The 23,756-nt window shown below is 36.4% G+C and overlaps 1 protein-coding gene and 1 long non-coding RNA gene across 3 annotated transcripts in view; one reads left to right on the forward strand and one right to left on the reverse strand.

Moving 5' to 3' along the window:
• The window catches only part of ARHGEF33 (Rho guanine nucleotide exchange factor 33), a 69,814-nt gene that overhangs the window by 27,848 nt on the left and 18,210 nt on the right, over positions 1–23,756 (reverse strand). For both annotated transcript variants that reach the window (XM_031684996.2, XM_031684997.2), the window contains exons 3-9: positions 16,431–16,541; positions 14,842–14,891; positions 7,053–7,217; positions 6,603–6,724; positions 6,132–6,274; positions 3,581–3,640; positions 2,536–2,760 (exon numbers count right to left, since the gene is read on the reverse strand). In XM_031684996.2, coding sequence (XP_031540856.2) covers positions 2,536–2,760; positions 3,581–3,640; positions 6,132–6,274; positions 6,603–6,724; positions 7,053–7,217; positions 14,842–14,891; positions 16,431–16,455 — 790 coding nt within the window. In that variant the 5' untranslated portion in view covers positions 16,456–16,541. The remainder of the gene's footprint in view (positions 1–2,535; positions 2,761–3,580; positions 3,641–6,131; positions 6,275–6,602; positions 6,725–7,052; positions 7,218–14,841; positions 14,892–16,430; positions 16,542–23,756) is intronic.
• Positions 2,304–23,756, forward strand: part of LOC116283512 (uncharacterized) — a 35,859-nt gene continuing 14,406 nt past the window's right edge. Inside the window, exons 1-6 of the long non-coding RNA XR_012059109.1 lie at positions 2,304–2,376; positions 3,052–3,146; positions 9,969–10,065; positions 14,898–15,044; positions 16,481–16,583; positions 18,913–18,990. This is a non-coding gene — a long non-coding RNA (uncharacterized lncRNA). The remainder of the gene's footprint in view (positions 2,377–3,051; positions 3,147–9,968; positions 10,066–14,897; positions 15,045–16,480; positions 16,584–18,912; positions 18,991–23,756) is intronic.

Consider the following 23,756-nt stretch of genomic DNA (forward strand, 5'->3'; position numbering starts at 1 on the left):
ACATCACTGTGAAACTTTAGCACATCAAAGATAAAGAAAAGATCCTAAATGTTAGAAAAGTCAGGTAACATACAAAGGACTGAGGATTAGAATGGTATTGGACTTTTTATTAGAAACATTAGAAGTTTGAGGACCATGGACAGTTGTTTCAAAATGATGATGGAAATGATTTTATATTCAGCTACATGAATTATCAGCAAATCATGTGGAAGCTACTGGACCAGGTATTCCACCAAAACAAGGAGTAAACCAAGAAACCAAGAAGGATATGCAAAAAACCCCACAAAACCCCAAATAGGAAGCTAACATAGGAAAAATTTGAAGGGAATTACCAGGAAGACTGAGAAGTTCCAGGATGGCAGCAGTGCAATGAGCCAGATGGACTAGGATGACAGGGCAAATGCTTTACAAAACAAAATGTAAATGATAGATTTTCTGTTACATTGCTAAGAAAAATTAAAGAAGACCTATACAAAAGGAGACATATACCATATGCTTCGATTGGAACATCAATAATAGAAGATGTCAGTTCTCTACTAATTGGAATAAAAAGAATATAGTATCTAGAATTAAACCCACCCATATGTGATCAGTTGACTTTTCCTGTGCAATTCAATGTGGAAAGGAAGGTATTTTCAGTAAACAGAGCTGAAGCAACTGGATAGCCACATGGGAAATAAAAAGGAACCTGGACTCCTTCCTCATACCACACATCAAAATTTATTCAAGGTAATTATTAATAAAAAATTAACATTGAAAAAATTTATTTAAGTCAGACCTAAATGAGAAAGCTGAAACTATATCTTATAAGAAAACATATTAGGATATCTTTATAACCCTAGAATAGGCAAAAATTTCTTGGAAGAACATGGAAGTTACAAGCTATTTTAAAAGTTTCAAATTGATAAATTGAACTTCATTAAAATTAAGAATGTCTATTTATCAAAAGACTATTTCAAAAGTGAAAAGTTAAGCCATATAATGGAGTAAAATATTCTCAACACATATCTGACAGAGACTCACATCTAAAATAAATTAAGAAACCCTACTAACAGAGAATAAAAAGATAAGTTAGACAAAGGACTTACATAGGCACTTCATAAAAGAAATTATATAAATAGCCAATAAGCATATGGAAGGATGCTCAACACCATTAGTCCTCAGGGCAGTGCAAATTAAAACTACAATATGATACCAGGACACAGCCTGGTATCTTAATTTGAACAAGAATGGTTCAAATTAAAAAGACTGACCATACTAAATACTGAGAAGGCTATAAGGCAACTGGACCTCTCATGCATTTGCTGATAAGAGTGTAAATGGTCCAGCCACTTTGGTAAACTGCTTGATGTTTTCTTTTAAAGTTAAATATGATCCTATAAACTAAAGTCTACTCCTAGGTATACACCCAAGAGAAATTCGGGCATACACTAAAAAAGAAAAAAAAAAAAGACTTACACAAGAACATTCATAGCAGTTTTCCTCATAATAACCCTAAGCTGGAAGCAATCCAAATGTCCAGCAACAGGAGAATGGACAAATTGTGGTAAATTCATTCAATATGATTAATAAAAAGGAATACACTACTGAATAAATTACACACAACATATTATGTTGGGAGAAAGAGGCCAGACACAAAGGCTACATGTTGTAATATTCCATTTATATGGAGTTCAAGAACAGACACAACTAATTTACGGTGACAGAAGTCAGAATAGTGGTTCTGTGGGTGGGTATTGCCTGGAAAGGTGCATGGGCGAACTTTCTGGGGTAATATTTCTATTATTAGAAATATTAACGTACTTATTATAGAGATCTGTATATCATGACCTGGGTAGTGATCATAAGGGGGACAGTGAGCTTGAGCTTAAGCTTTGTGAATTTTACTCTATGTAAATTAATCATCAATAAAGTACTGATTGAAAACAGTAGCATAAACTCTTCTTAAGAAATGGAAGCAAGTACCAGAAAAAAACTGTCAAAAGAATTTAAAGTGGTCACTGCTGTACTTCATAATAAACCTTTTAGTATGATGTCATTTTTTCATGTATTTGATAATAAAAATATTAAAATTGTTGGAGGGAAATGTCATTGTCTGACGTACAGTAAGTGCTCAGTGATGATTTATGATTTGAAAAAAAGAAAGGAGGAAAGAAGGAGGGAGAACAGACCCTGTGCAGTGTTTGGCGTTTTGGTGGTAGACCCCTGATACAAGATTTATATATTGAAGTTACCATATCACTGAATACAAGGTCACAAAATTCTTCCCTCTTCTCCACTAACCTTATGCCTTTTTTTCCCCCAAAGTGCTACATTACTAAATGTTGTGGAGACCTAGAATCAAGCTGGTGGTCACAGTTGGCCACGTGACCACAGGTGAGTCCCTTCTCCTCTATAGACTTTAGTTTATTTGTCTTGGAAGGAAACCAGAAACTGGATGGTCTCATATGTCCAGTGCATCTAAATTGCAAGGATTCCAGCCCTTAGGTTTCCTGTTCTTTACAATTTCAGCCTGCACTCCCCCTTGGGACTTACCAGCTAAAGAGGTTTCACATAAAACATTTTCCAAGGAGCTGTGTCTGCCCTGGCCAGCTTCCTTAAGTTTGTCTGGATGGTCTTTCGTGACATATTCCTCGCCCCATTCTTTACCCTCCTTAGGCTGCCTCCACACACCAGATGAGAGATGGCCCTTGGGTTGGATATCAGCTGAGAGGCAAGACTTAAGGTTTTCTTCTGCTTCTGGAGTTGTTGGGTTCATTCCTGAAAAATAACATCTGCCATCAAGTTCTGATTTTTTAAAAATTATATTTCTTACTAACTTAAATATTATGCCCCTGTTTGGGTACAACTGTCCCTCGAGGACTAAATGTATCAACTAAGGATTAAGTCTCCACAGTTACAATGGATCACCTTTCTCTGATTCTGGTCTATATATTCTTTACTCTTTGCACATAGTCTCTACTGAATAAGGACTTTTAAAAAATACATTTTGAAAGCAATATAACTAATTTACAGTAGTATATACTGGTCCCTGAATATTCTTCCTTTCAGGTGAGCAAACTAGGGAAGAAAATACAGGAAGAGGAGGAAGGAGGATGCCAAAGACAGTGTCTTATTTTGGAATTTGTCCTCCTTGGTCCTGGAAGGTAAGTTTCCAAAAGGCCAGAAGAAGGCAGAGAGGGAAGAAGAAATAATTTATAAAATCCTGGTGAATTATTTCTTAAGTAAGTAACTTTTAAATTGTGTAAACCATAAATTATGTGTGGTCTATGGGAAATTTATGTCAGCCTACAAACACCTAGGAGTTCTCAGCAAATGTTAACTCATCAGTAATTGAAATGAGCCTGAAGGAACCAGGAATACGGATTTTGTCTTTCCTACCCTTTCTCTCTCTCTGGGTTTAACTGAGCCACTGACCTGCTCCAGGACACATCTTGGAATCTTAGTAGCCATACTGCTTTATCTTGCCTGAGTTCTTTCATGCCTGGTTTGGAACTGAGTGGGTAGAAGCAGGGAAGGTAGAAGAAGGGAAAGGGTGGAATTGCAAGAAGAAAAGAGGACTCAGAGTAGAGCCGCTTACCAGGGCCCATCATCCCCTTCACATTGCTGTCTGCTACATGCAAGGATCTGGACTCTTGGGCTGCAGAGGAAGGAAAGCTTTCAATCAGTATTCATTCCACTGACACGGACTGGCACCTTCTATGAGCTAGGAACTGAGATAGACTCACAGAGTTTACATTTTACTGAGGGAGACAGAACAGTAAAATAAATAAATAAATAAAATTACAATATAGTGTGGCAAATGCTATTTCCCCATCTCTAAAAAGATACAATAAGTGGTACTTACCGCATAGATGACCGTAAGAATTAAATTAGATAATCTTTCTTAATTGCACACAAGAAGAGCTAAATTATTATTTAACTATGATGGTGAGGATGGCAATGTTAAGCAGAGCCAGAATGATGCTGTTGAAATGTAAGTCAGACCCTGTCACACCTCTGCTTAGCCCTCCAGAGACTTCCCATTTCAGTGCAAAGGCCAAAGAACTTAGAATGATCATAAGGCCAATCATAAGGCCTTAAAATATCTGCCCCCGCTGACCCTCTACTTGCTATTTCCTTTCTTTCTTAAAAAAAAAAACACATCTATTGTCTCCCTGTTCATTCTGCTTTAGCCCCATTGGTCTTCTTGCCATTCCTTGAACATGTCAGTTCTTCTCCCTCCAGGACCCTGGGGCTAATTCCCTTTTCTCCCCGGAAACCATAAATTAACTTTCTTCCTTCCTTCAGGTCTTTACCTGGCACCCTCTCTAGAATTACACCTGCATTTCCTTATTTGTCTTCTTACCACTCCCTAACATACTACATGTTTTATTTATCTTTTTCATTGTCCGCTTCCTTCAGAACAAGAGCTCCTTCACGGTAGGAATTCTTGTTGTTTTGTTCATTATGACATCCCACCACCTGAATCAGTGCCTGGGGTGGGTGGACGGATGGATGGATGGATGGAAGGAAGGATGAATGCGTAGTGGGACGCTCAGCACCTTGACTGCAACCTTATGAGAGATCTTGTGCCGGAGGCACCCAGCTAAGCTGTGCGCAGATTCCTGCCTCAGAGAAACTGTGGCACAATGAGTGTTTGCTATTTTAAGATACTGAATTTGGGGTCCATAGATAACAATGACACTGTTTTATAATTAACAGAGAGTAAGCCAACCCTTTGAAAGTACGGTCTTTTGACCTCTAGTTTTAATATAATCTACCGCCAGTCGTATCCAGAATGTCTTACGATGGCACATTATCACCAAATTTCTGCAGCAACTCAGCAGAATAAACCATGCTATGTAAGCCGTACCTATGTAACTGGGAAGGAACGAGGATTTGGCACCAAACAGCTAATTTAAATCCATCTGGGCACTTTGCAAATATAACTTTAAATCTTTTACTTTGTGAACGTGGTGAGCTCGACATTGCTCTGAACTCTACTTTCCAAGCCCATTCTCTGTTCTTCCCTAACAAGATCATTCTTTTGTGTCATGCTGTCTATGACATGGTGCATAAAAGGCAGAGTGGGATGAACCCACTCCTCAGATGAATCAAGTGAGTTTTCCGAGGCTACACCTATTGAATCTCTGAAATAACTACTCAAATGGGTAAAAGCTAAAAATAAAAAAGCAAGTCTGTACTTTAAAGTTAATAACAATTAAAAGCCATTTGATTTAGATCTTTAAATTCAAAGCATATTCATTGTTTATAAATATATGAGCCACATTGCTTCTTAAGCCATAAAGGTAGAAAAACTACCAGCCCTGCCCTTGAGGAGCTTGCAATTGGTTGAGAGGTCATTGAGCCTCTTTTGGAGACTTTTGACATGAGACCAAAAAAAAAAAAAAAAAAAGAGGAAAATTCATCCAAACAGTGTTAATATCTACAGTCATACTCCTGTGTACTCTGCTAGACATAGTTGAGGATACAAAGATATAACAAATATGTAATCAAACATGGTTATTGACATCCCTTGGAAAGCCTGTTTCTTTAGTACTGCCTTATTTTCTAACATCTTTTCTTTCCCTCAGATGAGGGATGAGGTTGCAACTGTTTCAGCCCACAGACCACACCAGCTCAGTTTTCCTAAGTGAGGGGAGTACAGAGTTAGACTGCCACTGACAGCACTGCCTGCCAGTTAGGGCAGATAGGACTTCTCATACCAGTGAAACCTTTGCTGAAAAAAAAAAAAAGGAGAACACACACTTTTATGTCTCTGCAGAGAGACAAGGATCAAGAAGTAATGTAGAAAATGAAACAATTCATCAGAGTGAATAATTTTTTAGTATTTTCTCCTATGGTTGGTATAGTAATATTGTGCAATGACTAATTTCTAATCCATTTGAAAGTCAGAGTACCCAGATTAGGGTTTTCCCAAAAAAGAAAATCTTTAAAAATTGTGTAGACTCTCCCCATCTCTTAGATCCTATGGATTCTTCTAAATCCCAGTTACAAAAGGAAAAATTCTGAGCGATACACCATTTTCCTCTAATAAGGATGGAGGACGTGTGTATTCTCCACGTTACTTAAGCCCTAGGAATCAAGGAAAAATACTTGGCTAATTCAGTACAATTTGTGAACTGTACCTTTTTCATAGGCCTGAGAAGGCAAAAGGTTTGTAAAGTCTTCATTTGGAAGGACAGGCTCAGGGATGTTGATTGAACGGAAGGGGCTTCCTTGTGCTTGAGCAGGCCCGGCCTGTGAGCCGTGTTCTTCTTTCTGAGTTTTCCTAGGGAAGGGAAACAAAGGGACTTCAGACATAATGGGTTAAGAAGAGAGTCAGTTCATGTTTTTATAGTTGAAGTCAAATTCTACATGCCACTTTACATCATTTTTATTTACCTTCTATTGTATTAAGTACCTTTATTGTGTAATAGTCACCATTCATTTTTAGTATTAACCAACTTTGATGCTGTATAACCTTCGTTGCATGCTGACCTGTGGAGCTGAGTGGCCAGCTAGCTATACACCAATAGCGGGGAAAGTGTTCCCAGTGCCTTTGTATAAGCCATTGCCTATAGGTTTTCCTTTGGTCGATTTTTCTGTAGGACACTCACTTGGCTTTAACTTTTCGAGATTCTCTTCGCTTCTCCTGTTGAAGCTGTTCAATTTTCTGTTGCATTTCTTCTTGTTTGGAAGTGATGGCCTGGATCATTGACATGGCATTGCTCAGCTCTTCCTAAAAAATGAGAATCAATATGTATTTAATCTGGTATATGGCCTAAAAGTATATAACATAATATCTAGTACACAGTAAGCTTTTAATATATATTTGTTAAAGGAATGAATGAATGAGATGAAAATTTTACTTCTGTTATAGTTCCTAATTTTAACACAGAGATCCAAGAAATTAAAACATGAAATAGATATTTTCCCATGAAAATTAATGAATAGACCAGAGGGAAATTCCTGTATTTGGCTGCTATGCAAAAAGGCAGGTTTCCTACTTCTGTTACTAAGACCAGAAATCTCTCTTCAGCAGGGAAATAGAAGAAAGAGGGGCCTACCTTGAAATAATTTAATGAATTCTTCATCTCAGTAACTTTTTCTTCCATGGAACATCTGCAGCTCTTAACCTTCTCTTCCAAAGCATATTCTCCATGTTGAATTCTTGACAGTTCTTGCATTGCTTCTGTGAAGCCAGTTTTGAGTTCAGAGGCTAGGGCCTGCAACTAAATAATACACAAAGAGTGAATTCACTTTGCTATAAATTGTTATAAATGGTACCACTGACACCTTGGATGTTTCTTTTGTTTGAGAAACCCAGCTCTTGAACATGTACAGACCTCATTTACTAGTAGACTAAAGTTTGGACAACCTACGGCAACCTTGGCCCCCTTCATCTGGGGAAAAGAGGGTGGTCTTTATATCACACATGCTGAAGCTTGATACTGACAGGAAAGCAGGCAATTATTTAAGTTTACAAGTGCTCCTGCAAGCTACTATTTATTGTAACACCTGTAATTAAAAAGAGATTTACTTGAAAAGCAACATATACATGTGAAAGACAATGCTGAATTCTCAGAATTCCATGAAAGAAGGGCTGGGTCCTATTATCCCTGGTTGTGAAGAGAAGTTGCAGAAACTCAAGTTATTTTTTCCTTAAAAAGTGAAACGATAAAGAGTTATAATTAAGTGTATCTGAATATTTCTTTAAAAGGGAAGAAGTTTTTATATATATTCTTGTAGGATATGGAAAAGAAGATAATTGCATTTCCAGTGGCAGGAAATACCTGCAATGGTAGAAGCGCAGCTGTTGATAGTGATGTGAATCATCTTCAGCTGTCAAGCCTGGTTGTGTAGAAATACACACCTGGATTTTTAGTGTCAACTTCTAACTGAGGAGAGTGTCAATTTTGGAGTCAGATCCTAGCATTCTCCTATAAGTACTAAGACCTGAGACAAGTTGGTTAACCTCTTTGTAGTGGTTTCCTCATTCATAAAATACCTATAATAACATTTCACAGAGCTGTCTTGAGAATTAAATGAAGAAATATAGGTAAGGTGCCTGCCACAGTACGTGCTTGGTGCATAAAAGATGTTCAAGAAATTTTAATTCTTCTCTCCCGTTTACGTGGCAAATCAAAAAATTACGCACAAACAGAAGTGTGGAGAAAATGGAGCACTTCTAAATTTCGGTTTTATTTATTGAACAAATGAAAAAAGCATTTTCAACAGACAGGAAGTTAAGAAAATAATAACAATAAGAAAATAATAACAAGGTAATAATATTACTTTCCTGGCTTTTGTGATCTTACAGTCTGCTAAATAAAGGAATGCTTAGCTCTAGATTGCTTTTTAAAACAAAACTATTTAGCAGGTTTTTCTATAATTAAAAGTATCTACCAAGTATACTTATTTTAAAGGGATGGAAGTGAAAATCCAGGTACCTTAACAATTTCTTCAAATGCATATTTTTAAACATTTTTAAAAAATCTGTTTATCCAAATGGTTCTAACTTGCAATGGCATCTCCAATTATAAAGTGACTTCCTCTCCTATACCACATTTTCAAAATACAAGTGTTTTGGTTCACTGTGCTTCAGAAGTTTTCTTTAGAGGGCTAGGAGGAGGGAGAAATAAGAGGAACCAAGGAGACCATTCTGAGGAAAAAAGTAGGACCTGCCAAGTGTTTGGAGCAGAAAGATTGGGAAACAAAATGAGTAACCTGTTTTTCATTCCAATCATTTTTAATTCTAATTAATCTTTGTGATGGATTTCAGCACATGTCCTAATTCCATCATCATGATGGATTAAACCACCAGATCAACTGCATTTGATCTGGTAATCGTCACTATATGAATTCATCCTCTGTGAGCAAAATGAAATTGATGGCTATATAATAACAAAGCAAAATGTAGGCAAGTTTTAAAACTGAAGGAAGGAAACCTGGCATTCACTCAGGCTTCCTGCTTGTAAAAAAAAAAAAGGGGAACCATTTTCCAACAGAAATAGGTTTCATTTTCACTGCTCCCTTAGGTGGACGTGTGGAGTTTTCCCTAGGAGCCAAAGGCTGCAGCAGGGTCCTAGGGGAAAGGACTTTTCCTTTCCTGTAAACCCCCAGCTGTAAAACCCCAGCTGTCAACAAATTAAAAACTATCAGTAAATTTCCCTAACAGCCAGATTATATAAGGACTTCGGGAATTCTGAAACCCTTTTGAGCTATGAGCCTGCTTCCTTTCCATATGTTCACTTTGAGCCCCGTAGAGACCTGCCACTGAAGTAATACTCCTGCTTTGGTAAACAGCTTCACAACCACTGACCAGCCAGGGAGGGGATGCTGTAGTGAATACAGTCATACACTTGAGACATCCCTTTTAAGATGCTTGGGGCTTTTAAACCCTTTAGCTGCTACAGACTGATTTTCCAGTAAAACTGGCCATTCCTTTGTGAATAAAAAATATTCTGGAGACATGGACTTATCATCTTTTTTCTGCTCTCTCTTCAGCTTTCTTATTTGACAGCCCACAGCCCACCCCAAGGATTAGAAATGGGTGTCTACCTTGTTCTCCAGCGAGTTGAACACGTTCCTCATCTCGTTGATTTTTTCATGAAGCTGCTCTAGAGAGGTTATGATCCCTCCATCTTGCCGCTGAAGGCGGGCTCCCACTGGAGGCAGGTTCAGGGAAGACTTGTACTTCGAAGCCTACGGTACCACAGAGGGCATCTTAGGCTCAAAGAAATAGGGGAGAGGAGTCTGAATTCTTCCTATTTCCTGCTCTTAATTTTCTTTCTCTCTCTCTCTTTTTTTTTCTTTTTCACTTTCTTGCCTTCTTAACTCTTCTCAAGGTGGCTTCTAGTCAATGTCTTCCAATTTTTTTTTCCACCAGAGATTCCTCAAACTAAATTTTCTCAAATTATTCAAGTTGTTCCAACTTGTTTTTTTTACACAGACTTCTCCTTCCTTTCTGTCCCATTATTAAGGTTGGAAGGCTACTGTGAGGCAAATTCAGGGGACTGGACCTATGTCTTGAGAACTCTACAAAGTCATAAATGTCAAGATCTGAGAAATCTCCACAAGGTAGGCCAGATTCCTCCAATGCCTGGCTAAAGGCTCTATAGGAGCAAAAGCCTGAGTATTTTGAAGTAGCACGTGATGGCAAGGATGCCATGGTAATTGCTTTGGTTTCCCCCTAAATCATGGTTGTTACATGGTCTTTCTGCCAGCTTCCTAATTTTGGGCCTCTTTATTAATTCAATGCAACAGATTAATCCATTGCAATTAATTTAATGCAGTGATTTAAAACACAAAATGGGCAGCAAACATTTTGAACAGTCAAGAGTAAATTTCCCAGATGTATTCCTCTACACTTCCTGCAGAAGTTGATCTTAAAGTCATTCTTACAGGGCACTATTGAAGCTGATATGAAGCCTGGTGTGCTGGAAATTTATCTTATCTATTCCTGGATACACCATGTATCTAGTAGAGTTAACTTCTCTGGTGTTAGAAGAACATTCCTCAATGGTAAAAAGAGACTGAGGCTCAAACAGGACTTTCAGTTCCTAGGAAATGTTCAATAGCAGTTTTGGTGATGAAACCTATTACTGCAGGACTGGTTCCCGTGGTTTTTCAGTTAGAATTTCTTTGGGCACGTAACTCATTTTCTTAAATTATTTTCATTACAGAGGAAAATAAAGAAGAAAAAAAGAGAATCACCCCCAAATCTCATTACTTTAATATAACCAGTGACGTATTGACATATTCTCTTCTATTTTTTTCTATGAATATAAATGCAGATATTTATATAGGTGAAATCACACTAAAGATACATTTTGATTCTGCCCTCCTTTTTTTTTTTGCCTAACATTTTTATAAGCCCTTTCCTTTAGCCCTCACATTTTTTTCTGTGTCTATTTTTAATGGCTGGGGGAGGGTATAGCTCAAATGGTAGGGTGCATGCTTAGCATGGATGATGAGGTCCTGGGTTCAATCCCCAGTACCTCCTCTAAAAATATAAATAAGTAAATCTAATTACACTCTCACCAAAAAAATAAAATAAAATAAAACTAAATTACTTTTAATGGCTGTATAATATTCCATCACAGATGTGTCAGAGTTTACCTACTCATTCACTCTTGCTATAAATTTATATTCTTTGTAATTTTTCAATATAAATAATGCATTGAAATATAATACTTGTTATTTAAAAGTTTGTATATGTTTTAGATGATTCCCTTAGGATAAATTTCTAAATATGAAATTACTGTGAGTCAAAGGATGTTAGGTAGGATTTGACCCAAAAGGAAATGTACTATATTGGAGGGATTAAATTAAATTAAATTAAATTTAATTTAAATGTATTAAATTAATAACTATGCAAAATATATTTCACTAGAAGGTTTAAAAAGTTATAATAATATGGTTGTATATTCTTAGAAATATTCTGTATTATGTACAGTGTCCTAAATTAGCGTATTTGGAAAAACATGTCTTGGACAGGATGTATGAAGCATAAGTAATATAAATGGTGGAAGCTGAAGTGTTTACATTCCTAAGGTTACAAGTGAGCCAAAAACACAGCTGGAGTTCAGATCATTTGTATGAGAGTTGAGCTAGAACTCAGTTGTGCAGTTACCACATCTGTTGCCTTACTCGGGGACCTCACCCTCCACTTCTCATGTTAATAGGATCAGAATTTTAAAATGCATACGCAAAATAAGGTAATCAAAGGTGAAACAACACAGTCTGACTCTGGAGAAGCAATTGGGGTGGAGTTTGAGAGGGTTATGTACAGAGGATAAAGGACAAGAAGGAACATGGGTGGACTTGGATTCAAATAAAAGGGAATACACTAAGCTAAGGCACAGTCAGTGGACACCACACTGATTCACCTTGTTCCACGGTGGTTGTACCTGGAATGAGCTGGGAGATGGTAGTGCTCATACTCCTGTTGGCTTCTGTGACCTGATTTAGGGCACTGTACCTTACTCTTAACAAGGAGGTCATGTCCATCCAAAGAACAGGGAGTCAATTAGGGATGTGAACATTTTAACACTTTTCCTGCACTTTAATAATTTTCATAAAAGACTCCATCAATTTATACACACTCATTGGAACTAAATACTAGTATTTATTTTATTATTTGCTAATTAGGTAGTCAAAAATAATACTCCTTGTTTTAATCATTATTTCTTGGAGCTTCAATCTTTTCTTCTATTTATTAGCCATCTGTAATTTTGCTTTGGTAAATTGTCTGTTTGTGTTCTTTGCCCATATTCTACTAGGGTTTCAGGAGTTTTTTCTTTTTTATTTCTATGAACTATTTATATTATCATTAAACCTCTGTAATATTTTTGTAGGAATTTTCCCAGTTTTGTTATTTGTCTTTGAGTTTGTTGAAAATATTTTTACTTTGGAAAAGTTTTTAATTGTGATGTGGTTGAACCCTCTAACCCCTTCCTTTGTGATTTCTTCATTAGTGCTTTTTTACTTAGAAAGACGTTTAACATCCACAGACAAATATTCACTAATTCTGAACTCTTATGGTTTTATTTTTTATATTTAATCATTCAATCCACTTTTGAGTTTATTTTGATTAAAGTATAATGTGAAGATCTCTCCTTTCTTTTGCAAAGAACCAGACAATTTTCCAAACACCATTTGGCACCAGAGACTAAATGACTTCATCAGACCTCTTGGCTCAAAGCAGTATACACATCTTACAATATTCATTCATTCATTCAACTATTTATTGAATATGTATTATATTCCAAGCACTATACTTTATTCTGAGAATACAACAGAGAGCAAAATGTACTAAATCCCTGCCCTTGGAGCTTACATTCTAGAGAAGGAGATAGACAATTATAAAATAAATAAGTTAATATTTACTGTAATGTCAGGTAGGGATGGGGGGTCTATTGAGAAAATAAAATAAGGAGATAGAAAATGGCTGAGATGTCACATTTTGCTTCAAATTTCGTTTTTGCTCTCCCTTTTTAGTGTAGATTGTGTCTATTATGGTTAACCTCTCCCTGCTTCCCTCCATCCTCTTCCTCTTCTTCTTTGTTTACTTCTCCTCCTTCATCTTCTTTTGGTTAAATGTTGCTTGGAGTAAACAGACTAGGGCTTAGGAAGCATTCTTTTAATACAAGGGTGGGGTTATGATCACAGCATCACAGAGGTCATATAGACCAACTTCACTTCCACTGCTTCACTTGTTCCTCTGTGAACAGATGTACTTGGATTTGTGATACAGTAAGAGAATGAGGCCACCCCCTGCAGCTATGTTTAGCCAACATTCAGGGAGTGACCTACATAAAATCTATAACAGGCTTTAAATCATACCTGAGTTTAAAGAGATAGTCACATTCATTCAAATGCCATACACAGACCAGACATTAACAGATGGGGAGGTGGGTGAGGAACACACCTTGGAGGTCTTGGACGCATGAGGCGTCAAATCAGCACTGAATGAAGACTCACTCCAGTTTCCAGGCCTTTGTTCAAGCTAGTCCCTCTGCCTGAAATACCTTTCCCCAGATCCACTTACCAAATGATCAACTTGTCCTTAAATGCCTGGTTCAAACCCTTCAGTCAGTATTAATTCACTCCTTGTCTGTATCCCACAAAATTTTGTCAATGCTTCTGCTGTAATTCTTGTAACAGCCTACCTTGTATGAGATATTTATTGTATGTGTTTTCCAGGACACTTAGAAATCAGTGAGGATGTCTGTTTCATCTGTTTCATCTCCCATTAGGCCAAGCAATAGACTCTGCACATAGTAATTACTCAATAAATATGCATTAAGCTGAAACAAAGCTGTTTCCCTTACGCCCTCTCATTGCTGGTCTGGGTTTAGGAGCAACCTAATTAAAATGTTTTTATAATCCTGTGCTGGCTTGCCCTAAGTGGGTCCACAGCAGTGCTCTCTTGTGTAGTATTTCTGGAAGCTAGTTATTTTCACTTTACTGTTACTTAAACTCAATAAGTCTAAATTACATTTCCTCCAAACTATCTGTTCTTCTGGATTCCTACATCTCTATCCAGGAGACCACTCTTTTTCCTAGTTACCAGGGCTTAAAACCTTAAAGTAAACTTAAAAATCACCTTTTCTCCCAACCCCCACCAAACCCTGTCAATTCTTTTTTCCTTCTCATGCATTCCGGATAACAGTGCCTTTACCGTTGAGAGAAGCATGGATTTCCTTAACCCGAGCTGCTTTTACGTTACAAATTATGTCAGAATAAACTCTATGATTTTTAAGGACAGAAATTTACTTCAAATTACAGTTGGAAGATAGAAGTCAAAGAAATATTATCAAGAGAGTCAAAGCAGCCCAATGTGACTCTCACTGCAAACATTTTATATACTGTTTTGGAGAACGTTTATCTCCCTTGTAAATTACATTATTCTCATTCTTTAAAAGGAGCTTAAGTGTTTTTCTAACATCGTATTTGAACATTTGCCTTGTTAACCCCCTTCTATTCTCAGTTCTCCCTGCTAAAATAAGAAACTAGGAAAAATAGAACTTGCTCTCTCTCCTTCTCTCTGATGGAAATGTTACTGCACAGTGTAATGGCCACAGTGATGGTGGCAGCAGTCAAGAAGAGCAGAGCTGATGTGGGAGGGGTGGTGCTGTATTTTATAGACTGGATAAGTTGACCTTCAGTAATCAATTCTCTCCAAAGTACAACGTGAATGGTGCTCTCAACCTTCTGCCTATCTCACAGTCTTAAGTGAACAAATACAATGATATATGTGGGAGCTTTTTTGAGTGCTAAAAAAAAATTTATACATAAAGGACAGCCATCAGTGTTACACATAGGAGAGCTGGAAACAATCTATGTCTTTACCTGGTAAATCTGTGTGGAAGGATTATTCATTGGCTTGTGTTCATTCTCTCCTGTAGGGAGAAAGAGCTTCGGTTAATCAAGCAGCTCGTTCTGTCCCTATGTTCTTCAGACACATGCAGGGAATAAGGGGACTTACAAGATCCTAAATCTGTGCCTGCCTGACAGGAAACCAATGATTCGACAGGAACAGAAGATAAATGGACGTAGGTGATTGTATATTACATCTCAGTGACCAAACCCTATCCACCTGATACAACTCTTGTAGTAGAAAACCACGTTCTACCATGGTGGGGAAGTTTCCCGAACTGAATGATGAACAATCATTAGTTAGCCAGAAGGGAGTGCCCATGAAAGTCTCTGCCTTATTCTTGGGGCTGACTGATGTTTACTGAGGGGACAGTTCCACAGGCAGGAAGGAAGTTATCCAGCTGTCGCTCTGTTGTTCTCAGGAGGCCTGTGTAAAATATCCCTTCCTTCTCCTGCCTCTCATCCTTGCTAAACTTCTGACCTCTGCCCTCCTGTCACTGTCCAGATCAGCTAAGGGAATCTTGCTGTCCTCCTGGCAAGAGGGTTGATAGAGGGAATTGTCAAGCAAAGGTCTGGAAAGGATTCAAGCAGGAAGAAAACAGAATTGTCAACATTAGAGACTGTGAAACACATGCCAAACACAAAGGATGTAATAAGTTATAGAAACCATTTACACCTAAGGAGGAAGAAAGGTTGGCCTAGAATGTACCATTCAGAATCACACTGGCCCTGGAGAGGAAGCAACCATGTAAAATGTGAAGCCCACGGGCAGCCTGTGCTTATCGATTCTGCTACATCTCCTTGTGTCACATGTATGAATCAGGCAGTTTATAGACAAAACCCCCGGTTGCAAACATTTAGTTGTATGGGTGTGTATATTGTTCTCCTAAGAAATGCAGGTACAGGAGACCCTTCCTTAGAGGAACAAGCCTCAGTATGTTACATTCATAAATAATGCATAACCTCAGCCCAGAACTCATACACTGAAGGCTGTCCCTGTAAAATCCAGATAGTTTGAGATTGTCAAAATTCCCACACAAGCTTGAGTGAAGACTACTTTGCCCATTTAATGGCAAGAACAAGAACTTGGGAACAGAGGCTGGCTCCCAGATCAAACACTGACACTTTGTGAGTATCACCCGACATCTCTATGACTGTTTCCTCACCTGTCATTTGGAGATGATCACAGAACCTACTTTTGTATGGTTGATTCTGTATGGTAAAGATTAAAAGAGAAAGCCCTTGTGTTTCTAGGCCAGCCAAGAAAGTGTTGGATGTCTTAGTCGAACATGTATTTTGGCCTTATTCAGCAGGTTGGTCTGAAGCAGTCCTAAAGTTGCTGCTAAGAAAATTAAGATAACTACTCGGACCAAATTACACACATGTAGCATTTCCTGTTTCTTCAGCACCAAGTCTCTGCTCTTTCTGGTCATTCTGTTATGATGAGGAAATGAGACTAGTCAAGTTAACTATTATCTTGTTTTGAAACAACAGCAAGACAAGCCTGTAACCTGCATTTCTTAAATTCTGAGCCTTAAAGCAAGATACAGGAGAAATCTAACCTTGCTTTGTTTTGGTTTTTTCCATGGTGCCTGTTTCTTCTCTCCTCCAGCTTATTCTTCAACATTGCATCTTCACTGTTCCTGGATCAGGCCATCCTCTCTTCCCCGGACCTGTCCATTGAAATGAAGAGTAAGAGACAGCAGGTGGAACAGGTGAAGTGACTGGACTTATTTTTTGTGTTAGCGTTATTATTATTTTTTTACTTGACTGTTGTTTTATTGTTTTGTGTTTTATTTCTTTAACCATTTCATACATTTTTGTATCCTGTACCTGATAATTCAATGTCTTAAGTTCTTGGGTGTCTAGATCAATGTTATATTTGTTTCTGCCAACTATTCATGTTGCCTTGTTTCCTTTGATACTTGATAACTGATGAATGCTAACTCAAATTTTGGCATTCTAAGAGCTAAAAGTTTTTTAATTGAAGTGTATTTGATTTACAATGTTATGTTAGTTTCAGCGTACAGCAAAGTGGTTCAGTTATGTATGTGTGTATATATATATATATATATATATATATATATATAAATTCTTTTTCAGATTCTTTTCCATTATAGGTTGTTACAGGATATTGAATATAGTTCCCTTAGCTATATAGTAAGTCTTTGTTGTTTATCTATTATGTGTTAACTTTAAAAAACTGAAATGAACACAGACATTTGTGGCAACATGTAGTATGTACAATTTCAGAAGAGTGAAAATATTAAGTTGAGTATTTAGCTTTAAACTCAAAGGTAAATATTTTGTCAGTAAGTATGAAATTCATTACTTAACATTATGGTAGATTTTAATATGCTATATTCTTTTGGGAATCAAATCAATTAATTTAAACCCATTGATTTAATAGCAGGGTATAGTTCAGGGAAATTAACTTGAGTAAGTATGAAGGCTAATATATCTGTTTCTATTTCATTAAATAGTAAATTCCTTGAGGCCTTGTCCCCACTTTTAGCATCTGGTAGACCCCTTTACACCAGGAGATGCTTGTTAAATGTGGCCAGGCTGTTGTGACTGTTAGACTTGAAACTGCCAGTTCAGAATGCAATCTAATAATCAAAAATAATCAGTATTGTGGACATTGGCCCTCTTTTTAGCCATCTAGAATTGTAAACCTTTCCAGTAATAGGGAAACTTCCCAACCTTATGCAGCTTGATCAGAGGCCTCTCCTTACAGAGGCTGAAAGTGCCAGGTTCTCCTAGCCTCCCTTGCAGCTAAGGTATGATGGACACATGATGCTTCTCTGATACACCCACCCCAACTGACACTGGCAGCTGCAGGAGGATTTCCTAAGGCAGATATACTTAAATACTTTCTCCTTTCTTAGAAACAAAAAGAATTCCTAAGGCAGCAGCAGCAGTGAGGGTAGTGATAATGACCACGATCTGGTACAGACAGTGTGGGTAACTCAAGCTGCTGCGAGTGGTGCTTTCCTTACCAGAACAGCTGTACTGTATGACTGGGGGCACTGCTGCTGTCTGCATAATCCCAAACTCGGTTCCCTGGGCTCCCAGCAATTCTATGAGCGGCCCATAACCTTTTAACAAATTTCTTTGCTGCTTAAATCAGACAGAATTGTTTTCTGTTACTTTGCAATTAAGAAACCTGATTGAAGGGGGAGGGTATATCTCAGTGATAGAGCATGTGCCTAGTGTGCACAAGGTCCTGGGTTCAATCCCCAGTACCTCCATTTAAAAATAAATAAACACATAAATAAAATAAATAAACTGAACTACCTCCCCCCCAAAAAATAAAAAAAAGAAACCTGATTAAAACAGTCAAAATATTATTAACACTATCCAAGACTGAGAAAACACAAGTTAAAACTTCGTTCGTTGCTCTAGAAAAGACATATCTGCTCCATAATGACAAAATGCAGATCAGTAGTTGCCTAGGGCAGGAGGTGAGAGTTAACTGAGAAAAGGCACAGGGAACTTTTTAGGGTGATAAAAATGTTTTGTTGCTTAATTGTGGTTAGTGGTTATACTGGTGCATAAATTTGTCAAAACTTATCAAAATGTGTATTTTTGACAATGTGCATTTTATCCTATGAATTTATACCTCAAAATAGGATTGACGTTTCATTCACATATTGAGGTTTGTAAAGGAAAAATGATAAAATTGCCAGAGTCTGGAGGGTGCATATAGATGAAAAAGCATTGGTCAATAGCTACGCAGTTATAAATGAAGGATATAAAATAAAGAAAGACCTGAAGTGAAGGCCACCTGCTATTTGGAATCTTGTACATTTGTACACTTTTCATGTGAGCATGAAAGCTTTGTCAAGATAAGGCATCTTCCCTAGCTATCTGAATCTCTTTCCTAGCTGATATAAGCATTGCTAAGGTGAAAAGTTTCTTCTCCTTAGCAATTGACCATTTATTTAATATTTAGTGCATTCCATAATGAGTATAATTAAATTACAAAATGTGACAGCCAAAAGGCACTGAGAAAATTATTTCATCCAATTTCTTCATTTATAGGAGAAGCAACTGAGGCCTGGAGAGAGGAAGAAAAGTGACCTGCTCAAAGCCACACAGCTTTGAAAATAATTGTTAGAGGTGATTTCTGTTACCTTTTTTGGGGAAAAAAAAATCTTGAAATACATAAAGCCATATTTTTATGGATAATTAATTCCAGACGATTTAATTATCTAATCTACAACTAATTAAAAACAAACCAAAAAAACTCTTTATCAATCATAGATAAAATGTAAATTTGTGCATTTTCAGAGCTAGGACATCATCAAGCTCACATATGTACAAATGGTAACTGATTTCAAGCAGTAATAAGAGGTATGTGATTGCTGAAAAATAAATGAGAAATTTTATTTTTTTAAATTTAATTGCAAAAACAACCAAGCTACATTTCAAAACATTTAGAAAATGTAGAGGGAATAAAGCAACTATAATGCCTCTACTTAGCCATCGCGATCATTTGATTGTATTACCAGGTAATCATTTTTCTCTTGAATGTTTTACATGATTGTTAATGGAGCCTACCTGTCATTTTTATCTCCTTTTTCACCTATGTTATAGCATACACATTTTACTTTGTTTTACAAATTGGATCATTATTATCCATGTTGTTTTTATTGTGGCCATCTGTGCAGAGAGTTCCTCCCTAGTCCCAACCAGTGTTAACCGTCTGCTGGTATTCTTCCGTTCCTTTCCCCATCCTCATAGGATCATATCTGAACGTATATACAGAATGTACATATATGGGATGGGGCTGTTGTTGTAGGGTCATACTATATCTCTCTGCATCCTCTCTCTCAGTTAATCCATCATGGCAGTCTTTCCAAGTTAATTGATATCAATCTAAAGTTATTTTTAATGGCTGCATAATATCCATGGTAGGAATGACCCGTGTTTATCATTCCTGTACTAATGGGCATTCCCTTTATTTCCATTATTTTGTCACTACAAACAATGCTACAACAAACATCCTGGTATATAGAGCCACACATACTGGTGCTTTTATGTATGTGGGGCTTTAATAGATATGACTAAGCTGCTTTCCAGAAAGACTGTATTTATTCTCTTTTCCTCCCGGAATACTGCATGAGTATCTTTTCTCCTGCATCCTAGCCAATAGTGGATGTTAACACTTTTTGGTTCTTGCCAGTCAGATAGGTGAAGAGGATATTTCATGGTTACTTTGGCTAATTTCTACTGCTATTGAACATATCTACATATACTTACTGGACCTTGAGATTTGCTCTTCTGTGACCATCTATTCTTTTGCTTTGCATATTTTTCTATAGGGTCATCTGCCTATTTCTTATCAATGAATAAGGGCTTTTATATAATATAGGTTAAATCTTTATCTGTCCTATGAATTATGACATCTATCTTTTCCCATCTATCTTTTTGTCTTTTAACTTTGTGGTCACTTCTGCTATTGAGACATTTTTTAATTTATGAAGTTAAATAACTTTTCCTAAATTGCTTCTAGGTTTCTTGAGTTGGCTTAAAAGCTCTCCTTAGCCCAAAAGTTTGTATATATATTTTTTCCTAAATTTTCTTCTAAGGTTTTTTATTATTGTTAAGTATTTAATGCATCTGGATTTTGTTTTTATGTATGTAGCAAGGGAGTGTTCAATTTCCTTATTTTCCAGATAGCCACTTGTAGCTACACTAGTTATTATGTAAGTCATCCTTTTCCTTCATGGAACTGAAATATCATTTTTATGATGTATTAAATTCCCTTGTACACCAGGATCTACTATGGACTCTTATTCCATTCTGATCTCTCTCTCTATTCCTATGCCGAAATCACAAATTATACAGTTCTTCAGTGTTTTAAAAATATTTGGTGAGGCAAATCAGCTATTACACTTTTTTATAATTTGCTTTTCCTAACACTTACTTTTCCATATAAATAAATGTACTCCATGATTATTTTATCCATTACCAAAAAATACTGAAATTTTCATTGAAATTACACAGATTTATATATTAATATAGGAAAATTGGCATTTTTCTTACACTGAATCTTGTCATCCAAGAACAATATAGTTCATCTCATTTGTCTGAATCCCTTGTTTTAGGTTTTTCAATCAGATTTTATAGTTTTCTCTTAAAGTTCCTGTTCTTTTCCTGTGAAATTTATTCTTAAGGATTTTATAGTTTTTATTGCTATTGTGAATGGCATTTTTTTCCATTTCCATGTCTCAAGTGGTTTTTTATTCTCTTTTTTTTTCTTTTGGATATTTATTTTGTACTCTGCCACCTTGCTAAATTCCTTTATTAATTATGGAAGATTTTAAAAATAAGTATTTCTAGGTAATTTTTAATCCTCATTTTCAAGTTTTATACTGGTTATTTCATTATATTTTATTGTATTTGTTAGAAATTCTAGAATAATGTTTACTAATAATGGTGACAGTGAATATCACTATCTACCTTCTGGTTTTAATATAAATGGCTTTAAAGTCATTTAGAATCACATTTTCTACCTTTGGTAAATAACAGGTATCACGCTTAAGTAATTTCTCTTTAATCTTTTTATTTTATCTTATTTTTAAACATTTTTTATTGAGTTATAGTCATTTTACAGTGTCAAATTCCAGTGTAGAACACAATTTTTCAGTTATACGTGAACATACGTATATTTATTGTCACATTTTTTTCTCTGTGAACTACCACAAGATCTTGTATATATTTCCCTGTGCTATATAGTATAATCTTGTTTATCTATTCTACATTTTAAAATCCCAGTCTGTCCCTTCCCACCCCCTACCCCCTTGGCAACCACAAGTTTGTATTCTATGTCTATGAATCTGTTTCTGTTTTGTATTTATGTTTTTTTTTTAGATTCCACATATGAGCGATTTCATATGGTATTTTTCTTTCTCTTTCTTGCTTACTTCACTTAGAATGACATTATCCCGGGATATCCATGTTGCTGCAAATGGCATTATGTTGTCAGTTTTTATGGCTGAATAGTATTCCATTGTATAAATATATCACATCTTCTGTATCTAGTCATCTGTTGATGGACATTTAGGCTGTTTCCATGTCTTGGCTATTGTAAATAGAGCTGCTATGAACACTGGGGTGCAGGTGTCTCTTTAGTCTTATTTTAGTAAAATTCTTTAAAAAATTTTTTTTAATTTTCTTTTGTTTCTTTTTTGTTTTGGAGGAGGTAATTAAGTATTTGTTTATTTTGATGGAGATACTGGGAATTGAACCCAGGACCCTGTGCATGCTAGGTACATGCTCTACCACTCAGCTATACCATCCCCCATAAAATTTCTTATTAGGAATGGCTACTGTATTTTATCAGTCCTTTTAGCAGCTATTGATAGAATTGCCTTTTTTTCCTTTGACTTATTATTATAATGAATTATACTGATTCCCTGATATTGAATCATCCTTACATTCCTGGAATATTTGCTTAGTCATAGGGCTTAGTTTTTTTTGGTACTCTGCCAGATACTATTTGTTACTATTTAGATATTTTGGCATCTATATATTCATGAGTGGTTTCGATCTGTAGAGGATTTATTGGGTTTTGCTTTTTTTTATTCTATTGGGGGGGCATTAAGTTTATCCTAGCTTCTTAAGGTGAATTAGAGAGTTTTTTTATCTTCTATAATCTAGAAAATTTTCAATAAATTGGGATTGGCTGTTCACTAAAAGATAATAGTGCATAGCTATGAAAACATTTGGTCTTGGTGCCTTTTTAAAAATATAGACAGGTCTTTAAATCCTATTCAGTTTCTTCAAAGGTAATTTGTCTATCCAACTTTTTAACTTAATTTTATAATTTATATTTTCCTAGGAAATTGTTTATTTCCTTAAGTTTGTCCACAAATCTGTTGATAGAGAATAAATATCTTCCCATGTGCTATAAAAGGAACGGTGGAGAGAGAATGAATGTTTATTGAACAGCTGCTATGTGCCAAGCATTATGTTTCATATTTTATTTGTATTGTCACATCTAATTGAATACTCATACTGATCCTGTTTAGCATGGATCATTATCCTCATTTTACAGATGAGAATACTGGGGCTTGGGGAAATGAGGTAATAACGTGCCCAGGATCACAGATAAGAAATGGCAGAGGGAGTCAGGATTGGAACTTAGGGCTCTGTGATTTCAGAGCAGGTGGATTCACTCCTGGACTTCTCCATATATTTCACAATCAGTATAGTTCATTACTGAAAAATAGTTGTTTGAGGAATTGTGTCATTGTTTTCTTTGCATCCTCCAGTCATTGAATATTAGGATCATGTTCTGGTTTTCCTTCTAATAAAGGAATATAAAAAAGAATATAGCTTTTCCTCCATTTAAGACATTTTTTCCCTTAGGCTAGGTTTCCAGAAGAGAATTACTAGTTTGAAGAGTATGATCTTATAAATGAGTAATATATATTGAAAGGTGCCTCTTAAAAGGAAGAATAACAAAGGATTGCATGGAAAAGTAGTAAGACTTTTTCTGGAAAGAGCTATACTACATTATGAAATTCCCTTTGAGATCTCACTTGAGGTCCACTTCATTTTGTATGGGAATCTCTCACTCTCTGAGCCCAGTAATTCTTACTCTGCCCTTAATAGTACTTGAATCACTGCCTCCCCTTGAATAAATCAGATGCTGCCACATTCTTCTCACCAAGTTAACATGCTTCTACTCTTTGCCAGCCTTCCTCCTTTCTTTCCATCTCTACAATAGCAATAATAGCCTCTAAAAACATCCTTCTGGGCCTTGGCAGACCCTTGAGAAAATACTAGTAAATTTTTAGAAAAAGCCTGTTTGTCTCTGAACCATGCCTGATGATTATATAGAGCAATGGCTTTTAGTCTGTACTTGGAAGCCCTCA

Source organism: Vicugna pacos, chromosome 15 (assembly GCF_048564905.1).
Source record: "Vicugna pacos chromosome 15, VicPac4, whole genome shotgun sequence".
Taxonomy (NCBI): domain Eukaryota; kingdom Metazoa; phylum Chordata; class Mammalia; order Artiodactyla; family Camelidae; genus Vicugna; species Vicugna pacos.